Source organism: Trematomus bernacchii, unplaced genomic scaffold (assembly GCF_902827165.1).
Source record: "Trematomus bernacchii unplaced genomic scaffold, fTreBer1.1, whole genome shotgun sequence".
Lineage (NCBI taxonomy): Eukaryota > Metazoa > Chordata > Actinopteri > Perciformes > Nototheniidae > Trematomus > Trematomus bernacchii.
Window position 1 is genome coordinate 19553004 of NW_022987593.1, and position 13801 is coordinate 19566804.

The window sequence follows — 13801 nt, forward strand, 5'->3', positions numbered from 1 at the left end:
ATTGAATTCTTCTTTTGATTTTGATTTTAACATTATATAAATGAATAATCTGAATAATAATAAAACATTTAACATGTAATATTGTTAGATATAAATGAGCTCTCTCTCTCTCTCTCTATGTATCTTCATCCTGCTGGGTGAGATCAGAGGGGGGGGGGCGGGGGGGCGGGGCCTCCTGCGGGGGTTGCCTGTGTGAAACGCTGCCTGAATGACAATGCTGCGCATCAGGGCCTCAGCACGACTCCCCCGACACACACTCACACACACACACACACACACACACACACACACACTCTCTCTGCACCGGCATGCACCAGCGATAGCAGAGGGATCCCTGAGTGCATAAAAAAAGATGGAGAGAGAGCGAAACGTCTCCATGCTTCCTTCATCATTAAGAAGCGATGGAGGTGGAGGCAGCGTGTTCTCCTGTGATCGTGCAAATCACAGCCAGGCTTCTTCTCCACCACCACCACCACCTCCATCTCTCCACCACCACTTCTTCTCCTCCACCTCCACCCACCTCCTCCCGACACTCACTGCCTCTCTTGGCTGTCAGTGAGCGCCCGTTAGCAGCCGCTGGTCTCCGGGAGTCAGATGACGAGCAGATAGATGCAGTGATGCAAACACGCCGTGACGTTAAGGAGCCGCTCTGTAAATAATATCTCTGTGACACACACCGAGTGACCTGAGGAGCTTTATTACTGATACGTCACTCATACTGCAAAGAATACTCATCTCCGTCAGTGGGAAATGTGTCGGGTTACATTTCAGATCAACACAAAAAGGACACATAAGATAAGATGGATATATGTACAAAATAACAGTCACAGAGATATTGAAGTGACTGTTATTTTGTATATATTGATTGTTGTGTTGTTATCTTATTGTGTGCATATCTATAGATGTGTGTGTTGATTGTGTATATATAGGATATACATATTTGTATTCATATCGGTATTTTTGTATTCGGGATTGTGGGAAACGGTATTTTAATCTCTCTGTCTGTACACACAAACTGGAAGATTGACAATAAAGTTGACTTTGACTTAGTCATGTGCTCAGATAAGATAAGATATCTAAAATGTAAACATCTTCAAGTGTATGTAATAGAAGCCATAATATTGTCAAAATGCATGTTGCACAGCGTCAGGTTATCCCCTTTAATGAAGTTTTGCGAGACTTTTTCTTCCACTTCTACACAGTTTGCCTCAGTTTGCCTTCAGACCCTTCCCAAAGCCACCATATGTCCCGCTTTCAGTCTTCCACAGAACACACTCAGACCTCTCAATACCTGCCAAAGAGAGAGAGACAAACAGAGAGCAGAAATCACAAACACTTGTCAGTATGTAGCAGATGGAGGTACAGTAGCTAACCCACCCCGATGCACAATGAGGGCAATCTTTCCCAAAGCCAGGTGGAGCTTTTCTACTCTGGTTTCAGCACTTTGGAAAGCGCCATAAGACCTTGGAAACATGTCAGTATCTGTTTCAGCACCATGGACAGCGACAAAGTGACTAAAGTTGCTGTTTTAACCAGAGGTGGGAAGTAGTGCAGTACAAATACTTTCTTACTGTACTTAAAGGTCCCATGTCATGCTTTTCCGGTTATTACCCGTCCCCTTGTGTGTTATGAAGGTTTTTCTGCATGTAAACGGTCTGCAGAGTCACAAACCCTCAAAGTACACCCTGTAGCGAGTAAAACTCTAACACAGAGAAGACCTGTCTATGCTGCCCCAGAACGCCTCGTTGGAGATTTCTCTTTTTCCATTGTTTACTTCTTGGGTATAGTGATGTAACGTAACGGGCAAACGTAACGGCTCGTCCGCGGAGCCGTTACGTTTGGACCAATCCGCGGACTTCCTCACACACACACACACTCAGCGGGACGTTGCGAGGCTCGCTGCTGTGAGAAGCGGGACACTGTGAGCTGGCTCACTGGTGTGGGGTCGGCGAGACAGCGAGACACCGTGGAACTCAGCCTGGGCACACACACAAACTCCCAGCCAGGCTGCGGGTGTGTGTGTGTTTCGGGCTGGGTTTCGCTGTGTCTCGCTGTCTCGCAGACGGCCACTGGGCTCATAGGGGGGGGGGGGGGAGGAGCTCCAACAAGCCATTTAGGACAGAGAGTGAATACACATACTTTACAGAGATGCTGTATGAGGAACCAATGTGAGTTTGGAACATTGCACAATATAAATATATTCTAGTAGACCTCAACAATGGAATTATGATCAGTAGAAATGGCCATGACATGGGACCTTTAAAGCAGACATACAGAGGTGGGAAGTAGTGGAGTACAAATACTTCGTTACTGTACGTAAGTACATTTTTCTGGTATCAGTACTTTACTCCACGACTTATTTTTATGACCACTTTTTACTTTGACTTCTTACATGTTGAACACAAATACCTGTACTTTCTACTTCTTACATATTGAACACAAATACCTGTACTTTCTACTTCTTACATTTTGAACACAAATACCTGTACTTTCTACTTCTTACATGTTGAACACAAATACCTGTACTTTCTACTTCTTACATGTTGAACCCAAATACCTGTACTTTCTACTTCTTACATTTTGAACTCAAATACCTGTACTTTCTACTTCTTACATGTTGAACCCAAATACCTGTACTTTCTACTTCTCACATTTTCCAAACAGGCTGGTTCCTTTAGTTTGAATGTGTGTTTGGTGGCGTGATCATTATTATTTAGAGTCATTGCGTGCCTATTGATTTGAACACGATCCGTGTATCCATCACTTCCTGGTCTTCTCTAAAGAAGAGGGACCAATGAAAACGTTGTCATGTTGCCGTTGTTCAGCATGGAAACATTCATTAGCTAACAATGACATTATTGTTCTATTAATATAAAGGGAGGTCAGGTACTCTTTAAAACAGCTGCTAGTTATGGGTACTTTTTACTGAAGTACATTTCAAAGCCCTCTTTACTTTTACTTGAGTAAAGAAGTTTAGTCAGTACTTCTACTTTCACCAGAGTATTTTTAAACACGAGTATCTGTACTTCTACTTGAGTAAAGGATGTGTGTACTTTTGCCATCTCTGTTTTTAACTCATTTTTGGTTCCTATTTTCATTATGTAACGGTTAAGAATACCTCAAAGAGCCCATTTGAAAGGGATTCTCTGTCTAGTGTGTTTTTATGTTGCTCTCCTCTCCATATTTCCACCTTCATTTGGCGGCTCTGGAGAGGTGACAGCTTGCCGGGTTTAGCCCATGCACACAGCTTGCTGAACCGCATCAAAGAGGACTCAGATGCCAGCGCCAGACTGACAGACGGCTTGGAGGAGAAGGGAGGAATGAAGGGAGATAAAAAAAACGCTTTCAAATCGTCCTCAAAATAACAGTACGTCCTCAAACTCCCCAAACTCTCCTCCTGGCTGCACGGAGGCAACCGTGGTCCAACTTACTTTATTGGCAACATCTTTTTTTTATGGAGAAAAATCTACAAAAAGCTCAAAATCAAGCCGAATAAAACGGCACTTTTTATGAATTTCACCAAAGGAATCTCATTTCAGCAGATTCTGTTGTTAAATGTGGCTTCAGACCCGGTTACATACTGTAACAGCCTGTCCCGTCAGACAGGAGATACAAGGAGGGGAAATGGAACTATTGATCTGAAAAGAATCATACATGAACACTCTCCAAAATGTCCTGAAATAACACAGCTCTTGTTTTGCTGAGAAGATCCGCTAACATCCAAAAGGTGGTCAAATACTTTCTTCACCATCATGTAATCCACATTTTAGAATCAGAAGCATGTTTATTGTCGAGTAAACATACAAGGAACGTGCTTTGGTGTATAATGGTGCTAACATCAACACAGTAAGAAGATGTATATTTGTATATCTAATAACTATTTTAAAAACTAACTCAATAAGTACAAGAACATGACAAGTTACTCTACTCAAGTTACTACACATATGAGTGTAAGTATGTACACTCAAACTGGATTTCCAAGTGAAATAGATGTGCAGTTTTAAAATGATAATCTCAAAGGCGCTTTACAAAGACAAACAAAAGGTCAAACACATCGAACTCGCATGACAACATTTAACACTAGGACACGACACCAATCACACACGATATACATGTTAGTTTAAACATTTTGATTTGCAGTGTCCTCTCTACGACCCGTCCCCCCCTCCCCTCATGGCAAGCCTTCTGCTGCCCTTGCTCGTTTAGTGACGGGTTAATAGGAGAGTGCTGTTGGTGCTTCTGACTCTTGGCCAACGTTATAGTCCTATCAGCGTCTCCTCTCACTAAGCCCATCAGCTGAGTCCAGCTCACATCAAACATCAGTGGAGACCAGGTCCATGCAGGCCTTCTGATGGGTGAGGACATCAAAGCGTATCAGGCCGGATAACCGGACAATAAGGAACTCAGGTCAATGTCTTTCGGCTTTTTCATCAGATTGGAAGTGTTGTGTCTAAGGAAGCATGTTAGCACCTTCGCCAGCCAACAGAGGGGGTATTTGGTGATGGTTTTTAATGGTTGGTGGTGCACCTCATCCGCTTCCTCAGACCAAGAATTCAGTCACTGATTATAGGCGTGATTGTGCTTTATTTTCTTTGTTATTTTGTATTTATTATTATCAAAACCATTTTATTTATTGGTTTATTAAACAGGGACAGTTCACATAATGCAATTAAGTTAGCCAAGCTGTTGCAATGTCAACATTTAAAAAGGATTTTGATATAAAATAAATAAAAAGTAATCATAAGAAACACAGAGGCTCACAATACAGTACACACACACATATAGAAAGAAAGCGACCAGTTAAAGCAGTAGAGAGAACAGAGGACTACATCTGGCTCATTTCCCCGCGAAAACAAATGTGGAGTGAGTGGATGAAGCCAAAGAAAATGAAAGTCCATCTATAATCAAAGGTTGGTCGAGTTTTAAGACGAAGAGTCACTGATTCTCCCCGCCGCTCCTCACCTATCCAACTCAAACATCTCCGCGGTGCGCTTTGGGGAGTGGGTTGGAGAGGGGGAGGCACCCGCGAGGCGCCGTGCGTCGCGCGCTGCAAGGCTTGGCCACGGATGTGCGCGCGTCGCTCGGTTCCCGTCAGACTGATCAGATGCTCAGCGCGCGCGGCTCACCCCCGACGGCTGACTGAACGCAAGAGAGCCCGGAGAGAGGAGAAAAAAAAAAAGCTCTCCTATCGTCGGGTTTTTCTTTCGTTTCCCAGTCTGGGAATACACAGCCTCCGGACCCACTGCGTGTTGGTTCACGTCCCCCTGGGGGGTCGAGGGAAGAAAAACAGAGAGCTTTAGAGCTTTAGAGAGAGCAGGAGAAGCTGGACTTGCTGAAGCCTCTCTCTGGTTCTTCGGGGGCGATGCTGCTGATGCTTTTGGGCGGGGAAGGTGCACGGTTTCCCGCAGGCGGAGAAGATGCGAGCTCCAACACACCGCTGCCGTTTTATTTCGCGTGCCAGAATTGATGGTGGTGATGATGGTGCTGCCTCCCCCAGTGGTCTTTTGCTGCTCCTCCGGATCCTACTCGTGCGGGATTCTTCTTCTTCATCTTCTTCTCCCAACCTTGGATTATAGATAATTTTTTTATTTCATCAACATTTCTTTTTTTTGGGGGGAGGGAAAGTTAGCAAGAGATACATAAATTGGTAAGTTGAAGGTGTATTTTCGTCTCCAAGTGCGCGCAATCACGCCCAAAATCAGTGACCGACGCCTTGGTGAGGAGGAGGAGGGAGAGGAAGAGGAAGAGGAAGAGGAAGGTGGAGGAGGAAGGGGGGGATGCCGCACCGTCCATCACCAAATATCAACAAATGTCACCAGGCTCGGATTTTGGGGAAGCCCCCCTCTGTTGGCGTGTAACCCGCGCGGCGTGGCAGTGAGAGGGGAGATCTGCCCCAGCTAACAGTGCGGATATACGGCACACGAACAAATGAATTATTAAAGATTTTACTCTTATCTATTTCTATTTTTATCTCGCAGGAAAAAAAAGGGGGACCTGGGGAGGAGAAAACTGCAGATCCTGTCAAGATGCACTAGGCTGGTTGAGAGGGAAAAAGACGCAGTCTCCAGCTGTAGGGGGGCAGTGGGGATGAGAGCAATATTTACTGAAAGCTATGCTTCCTTATCGCATGATTTAAAGGTGTTTTCCTGTTGAGATGCAACCAAATATCTTGGAGAGAGGTTTTTCCCGACAGAAAAATATAACATTTTCGACGGAGAGGAAACGCTGACAAGACAAGAACATTTTTGCCCCCCCAAAAAAACCATCGTGTTTATTTTTCTGCCTCCTCAGAAATTACATAAACACACATTCATATTCCAAACACACGATAGAGACACCTTTCCCTCTCTCTTTCTCACCCCCCCACCATCCTCTCTCCCACCCCCCCCCCCTTTCCTCTCCACTCACAAATGGAGGTATCTTCTCGGCGCTGAAGATCTTGGGGAAGGAGACTCAGAACAGATAGCTATAGATAAGAGGAGAAGGAAACAGAGCTATCAGGACTCCATTCTGCATGTGTGTTTGGAGATGATGGGGTGGTGGCATGTGGAGGTGTCACTCTGAGGTTCCCCCCCGGCTCCTTCCTAACCTCTGGCGTTTGGTGTCTGCAGAATGGCGCGTTTTGGAGACGAGCTTCCCAACAGGTATGGAGGAGGAGGAGGAGGAGGAGGAGGTGGTGGTGGCGGTGGCGGGGGTGCCGGCGGACAAGGGGGGCCCGGTCGCGGTGGAAGCAGGCAGGGGGGGCCCCCCCGCAGGGCAGCGGGTGTACAAGCAGTCGATGGCCCAGAGAGCCCGGACCATGGCTCTGTACAACCCGATCCCCGTCCGGCAGAGCTGCCTTACGGTCAACCGCTCCCTCTTCCTCTTCAGCGAAGACAACCTGATCAGGAAGTACGCCAAAAAGATCACCGAATGGCCATATCCTTTCATAAGAGAAACACTCACGAGACAAGGTACCTGTGTGTGTGTGTGTGTGTGTGTGTGTGTGTGTGTGTGTGTGTGTGTGTGTGTGTGTGTGTGTGTGTGTGTGTGTGTGTGTGTGTGTGTGTGTGTGTGTGTGTGTGTGTGTGTGTGTGTGTGTGTGTGTGTGTGTGTGTGTGTGTGTGTGTGTGTGTGTGTGTGTGTGTGTGTGTGTGTGTGTGTTGTGTGTGTGTGTGTGTGGTGTGTGTGTGTGTGGTGTGTGTGTGTGTGTGTGTGTGTGTGTGTGTGTGTGGTGTGTGTGTGTGTGTGTGTGTGTGAGAGAGTGTGTGTGAGGTGTGGCCTAGTGCAGGGTGGAAGTTGTGTTTGTTGTGGTGTGTTTGCATTTTATGTAATGTATTTTTATTTTCTGCAGTGTTGTGTTTTGCAATGTTGTGAGATGTGACATGATGTGTTTGCAAAAAAGTAATTGGTGGTTGAATGTAAGTGTGTGAGTACTCAAGTACATTTTTGAGGCTTGTTCACTTTTCTATGCTTCTTCTATTCCCACTGAATTTCAGAGGGAAATGTAGTTTCTTCTTCACATGTATTTGATCAAAGTTACTTAATTATTAGTATTAATCCAGATTAATTACGTTAAATGCCATTTACAGTAGCTGACACGTTTATTCGAGGCGACTTGTATAAACAGTGTGAGATGTTACATGAAGTGTTTAAAAAAACGGTGTATGCTGGAAACTCAGGTTTCTGCCCCTATAGCACATAGTTAATGAATATAATAGCGAAGACAACCGTGTGTGTGTGCCTGTGTGTGTGTGTCTGTGTCTGTGTGTGTGTGAGTGTGTGTGAGGTGTGGCCTATAGTGGAGAAGTGTGTTTGTGTTTGGTGATTTTTATTTTTCATTTCATGGCATTGTGTGGTGTGTCTCAGCTCTTCGTGCAGTGTTGTGTTTTGCAATGTTGGGAGATGATACATGATGTGTTTGCAAAAACATGTTTCATCGACTTCCTTATAGAGGCTAAATGTAAAAAAAATGGTGGTTGAATGTAACTAAGTACTCAAGTACATGTTGGAGGCCCTTGCACTTTACCCGAATATTTCCATGTTATATTTCTATCCCAATATATTTCGGAGGAAAATGTACTTTTTACTCCGCATTCGATTGTATTTCATTACATATGATTTAGCTGACACTCTTATTCAATGCCTCTTGTGAGACGGTGCATGTGGTACACGTGTTTGAGAACATGGGAATGAGATGAGCATCTGTCAAATACAGGTTGGTGTCAGGTTATAAACGGGGTCAGGTCACCGTGTTTAAACACATTATTCTCAAGAAGATGATTCATGACATATATTTGCTTTTAGCTCAGTTCCGTCTGTAGGCCCGAGGCACATAACAATCAACAAACATTACATACTAACAATTATACAGAAAGCACAGATCTATAAAGTATAAATATCTGCACATGTATCAGTACAAGCATGTCCCAAAGTCTGGTGGCTCAGATCTATTTGTTGCTCCATTGGAGGGCACATGTCGTTTTTTTACAATTTTTCAACATAGTATTTACTAAAATATTTCCATTTGATCTAACTGTATACCTCTACTCCACTAGTTGCCAATTACACTACATTTAAAGTAAATAAAGTAATAATTTGTGATCTCATAAGTCGTGTTTTAATTATTAATTATATAAAGCAATGCAGATTAGCGCCATCTTTACAAGCTGCAACATTAAAGTGACTCTGATGCTTCATTAATTATAGTCCAGTGTCAAATATAGATTATTCTGACATAGACTAATCTCCATTTGAGGTAGTCGTTAAAGTATATTTTGATCCAAGTACTTTGTATATAGTATGCTCTTACTGTTCATACTGTGAGTATATTTATATTTTTTACTTTTAACAGAGTATATTTAGACTTTTAGTGACTTCTCCGACCACGGCAGATTGGTCTTCCTTATATTAAGAAATGTAATTTTTTTAAAAGCTTTTCCCAAATTGTCAGAGATTAAGGTGACATTATATATTTCTGACTATTTCTGAGTTTTTCAGAAGTGCTGGACAAAAAAAAGTGTGTGTGTTTCCGTGTGTGTGTGTGTTTGTGTTTCCGTGTGTGTGTGTGTGTGTTTCCGTGTGTGTGTGTGTTTGTGTTTCCGTGTGTGTGTGTGTGTGTGTTTCCGTGTGTGTTGTTTGCTACATGACATAATACATGATGTGAATTCGTTGCTGGCCTCAGGCTCACCTGACGGAGAGAAAACACCATGTTGTGGATGATGGCGGTTGTCATGACACCAGCAATCACAATCACAGTGATGCTGATTAAGATGCATTCTGAATACATCACTTTGCTATTGACCTGTGTGTGTGTTTGTGTGTGTGTGTGTGTGTGTGTATATGTGTTTGTCTGTGTGTGTGTGTAGTCGGTACTGAGTGCTGATGTCAGCATTATGAAGGCTTAAGCACCATGCAACCAGAAGGGAGAGGAAATTAGTCTATCTGTCCGATCTCTATGCCTAGATAGATCTCTCGGATCAGCTCGATCGCTCCCTCTCTCGCTCTATCGCGTATATCTATCTACTACATCCATTCTCTATCTCACTCTCTCTCTCGTCTCTGCTGCTATCTCTCTCTCTCTCTCTCTCTTCTCTCTCTCTCTCTCTCTCTCTCTCTCTCTCTCTCTCTCTCTCTCTCTCGCTCTCTGACCATATATGGGCGGTCTGTGGCTCTTCCTGCAGTGGAAACAGGCTTTTATTGTCAGGACAGGTCAGTCTTTAGAAATTGGAGTAAGCGGTCTGGCTTTAAATCCATTTCCGCTTGTTTAGCCAGAAAAACAGTTTGAATCCATCATGTTTTGTGCTGTTTAGGCTTATTATGTTGCTCGGGGACATAGTATTTCCAAGATGTATGAAGATAGATGTGTCTCAATATTATTTGTGTGGACAGATCGACAGTCCGTGTGCAAATGTGGAGTCTGGAAACATCTTCCAAAAAATAATAAAAGATGGAAAAACATATTTTGCAAATACAAAACAGGTCTGCAAACAATCTGTGTAAACCTTTAAGTGACTTACAACTACATCCAAAGCATTTCTCTCAATTTACAAATTACATTTTTAAGTTGTGGATCTCTATCCTGCGCTTACACATTTTCACTTTACACACATGAAGATTTGAGACAAACTTTCCAAATTCAACTCGTGTCACTCGGCCCTTTTCGTACAGCACGTGGTGTCCTGCTGACGACACGGTTTCCACTTTGACTTCTTTGTTACTAAACCTGTCCAGACATTTACAAACATCTTGTTTATCGACACATATACACACATATATATATATATTAAAACAAAGGTTAGACTTCTTTGAAAATTAGCTAAAGTTAATTGACACGCCTTTCTATCCTTTACTGTGGTGTGAATATTAAGAGATATATACATATTGCAGAAGCAAGTGCAACACGAACAGGTATATATTTATTTAGAAGAAGGACAGTCCAACCTGTGATGGAGGTGGACGAGTACATGATACAAACACATTTACATTTGATCCCTGCATTAATATCAGAAGAACTAGAGTCTGTCCACAAGATGTATTTGTCATTAGTGATATCCAAAAATGAGACAAGCAGATTTTAGTTTGGACCAGGGGAAAGTCTGTCTCTTGTGTGAGCAATAGAGTCAAGATCCAGAAAATACATAACTGAATTCAAAAAGGCCTGAACAAAAGTTGTACATTGACGACCATGCAGGATATAGCCACTAATGTATACATACACACACATTAAACACACAGAATGTAGATGTGAGCTCAGTCTGAGCATGCTGGCAGCAGAGACACCTGTCCTCCCTCCATCTGTCCTTGGTGGGCTTCACACTTTCCAGGCTGCGTTCTGTACACTCTGTCTGCTGGCCTGTGATGGAGAGAGGTAGACAGACTGATCACAGATATATACATAATTATCAAAATCTGAATAATATCAGTTTTGGCTGCAAGTATTTAACGATGTATCTGCTGAGATCAAACCATTAACGGTAGAACATCCACACGTTTAATCAATCCACCGTAATGGAGATAGACTGGTAAAAACATGTATGTGGCTGTTGATATGTTGGATTCGACAGTTATGCATGCGTTAACAAACATATACATGATGCATGGACACACACACACACACTGGTGGATCAGCTGGTGGCTTGGCTTCATCCGTCTGGCGTGAAGCAAGCAGATCCGTTCAGATCAGTCACGGCTGACAGAGGCTCTGATATGTGTGTGTGTGTGTGTTAGAGTTTGTGGGTGGGTGGGTGTATGGGGGGCAGGTGATACTGTAACACCTGTTCAGCAGGATCACTTACCTCAGGGGGCTCGACTGCATCCCAACACACACACACACACACACACACACACACACACACACACGCACACGCACACGCACACGCACACGCACACACACACAGCCCAGTGGTTGGCAGAGAAAGCACCAGTTGGGACGTTAACGCTCCACTGAGCATCTCCCTCTCTCTCTGTGGCTCGATGTGTGATACTGCTGATGCCATGATATCACTACAGAGAGAACTGGACACGATACAGGAGAACTTCTCAAACACTACTTCATTTTAGGCACTTTAAAGACAAACTCCATCTATTTATTACAAATATTTTCCCAACAATATGTAAGATATTGGCACTGGGAGAGCAGAGGCCTCCAACATGGCCGATGGTGCATTCAAGTGCTCCTTAGATCATGGATGTATACAGACTAGAGAACTGGTTTTGCTAAGCCCCGCCTCCGATCCGCTGGGTCAAGACCAATCTTACTTGAATGGAGAGATAAAATAATAATAATAATACATATTAAATGGCTTTTATAGAACTTTTAGACCCTAATGATTTTTAAAAAGGGCGATAAAAGTGCGCGTGCTCGGTTAATTTACCTAAAAAATTATCTTATGATCGACAGATGTCCGTTTCCTAATGTCATTCAATGGGGAAAACTATTTTGGTCGACACAGACTGACATGGTAGTTGTAGTACCACCGTTTGGCCACTACGTCCGGCGCACTTCCTGGAGGCTTCACTTAGATGGTTGTACTTCCCGACTTTAGAAGTTGTTCTCATCCCGGTGTGTTCCCGAACTTCCATGCGGAAACATTTGGGTGATTAAAAACAAATGAGCATTTCAATTACATAAATATCTGTTTGTGAGTTTTTCGTGTTTTTTGAGCCTTTGCGTGAATATTCTTAGTCATGAAACCAGCTCATGAACAAAGCAAAAATGCTAATCATGCCATTAATAAATAGCACTTATTTAATGTACTACTATCAGGATGAAGTGACAGTTTGAGCAAATGCAACTGAAGGGCACCTGTGCATGTGAGGTATACCAAATACACCTTTTAATATTCATGACTAGGGGACTTACCTGTGACAACATAATCAATTAATTTGTTGTTATACATATATGAGGGGTTTACACATACATACATACATACATACATACATCCAATTCTCAATCCATATGTGGATGTATAGTCGCCTCCCTCTCGTTACACGCTGACAGACAGACAGCTCCACAGAAATGGTTGTTTTGACAGAACGCTTCTCCAGACATGTGATCCTCAGGCAATCCCCTCAGTGTGGGTCTGGATCCCACTGTGGTGAAATGTGATGCCCCTGCTGTCCTCAACGCCGTGTGTGTGTGTGTGTGGCATATAATATTCAAGTGTGTGTCTGAAGAGGTCAAATGATATTAAAAAAAGAGAGGCAAAACACACAATGTGTAACAATCAATCCACGTTGATGGGTTTTAGCAATTGACAATTACAATAACGTGTTATCTGAAACAGATGACCAAAAGTGACGTAAAAAATTAGTGATGGAGGAATTAATCCTGTAACCCGGAAATTAATTAGCATTTTTCACAGTTTAGGTTTGCTGTAGTTCCCGTTGGCTATTTGTCGAAGGTGCCCTTTGCAATGCTATCTTATTACCCTGATTGTTTCACCAGATACTACTTGATGTTGTGTTTGTACTTGTCAAACTAAAGCTATACAAAGCCACGTTACATGTTGGCTTTTTTAGACAAGTTACTAGCAGAATAAATGTTTACTAGAGCTGGTATGCTTTGCCTCTGGCTATGTTTGTCATTTAAAGTGCTGAAAACGACGGTCCACGTTGGCTAGAAATGACAGAACAGAAAAAGATTGAGGAGAGATCTGTGAGCCGCGCAGATTTAATCAAACTGGAACCAGATAAGTGCAGAGTGGAGGAAGGACGAGGAACAGATACTGAGGTGAGGAGAGAGACGGAGAGAGGTGGAGAAAGGGAAAGGGAAACAAAAGGTTGGGAAAGACGGTGGGAATGAGGTGAGGAAAAGTAGATAGAGATAGAATCAGCGAGGACAGAAAGAGGGGAGATAAAGAGCGACAGAAATGTGCAGAAAGGAGGAGAATTAGAGAGCTATAGTGTTTCCCCCCCATGTTGAGTCACTGATCTACATTCAATCTGCACTATGTGAATTATTGATTGGCCTTTAGCCAGTGTGTGTGTGTGTGTTTGTGTGTGTGTGTGTGTGTGTTTGTGTGTGTGTGTGTGTGTTTGTGTGTGTGTGTGCTGAGATGCTTTTTGCTGAAAAGCACAGTGGTGGCGTTTTCTTTCGTTTTTGTATGCTATTGATGGAGAGCGAGGGAGAATAGGACAGATTGATGCACACACACACACAGATTGCAGGCGTCAATAAACACACACACACACACACACACACACACACACACACACACACACACACACACATATATACTCCATTCAGCCAAAAGCACATGTACATTTTCCGCACAAAGCGTGCATACACTTGAATAGACACATAAATGCATATACACAC

At 43.2% G+C, this 13801-nt stretch overlaps 2 protein-coding genes across 2 annotated transcripts in view; both read left to right on the forward strand.

Moving 5' to 3' along the window:
* Nucleotides 1–13801, forward strand: part of LOC117482071 (B-cell receptor CD22-like) — a 1109798-nt gene that overhangs the window by 121765 nt on the left and 974232 nt on the right. The gene's annotated exons all lie outside the window — the stretch shown is intronic.
* cacna1ab (calcium channel, voltage-dependent, P/Q type, alpha 1A subunit, b) overlaps nucleotides 1–13801 on the forward strand; it is a 192730-nt gene that overhangs the window by 31880 nt on the left and 147049 nt on the right. Inside the window, 2 exon segments of the mRNA XM_034130114.1 lie at nucleotides 6612–6738; nucleotides 6740–6918. Of these exon segments, the coding sequence (XP_033986005.1) occupies nucleotides 6612–6738; nucleotides 6740–6918 (306 nt within the window).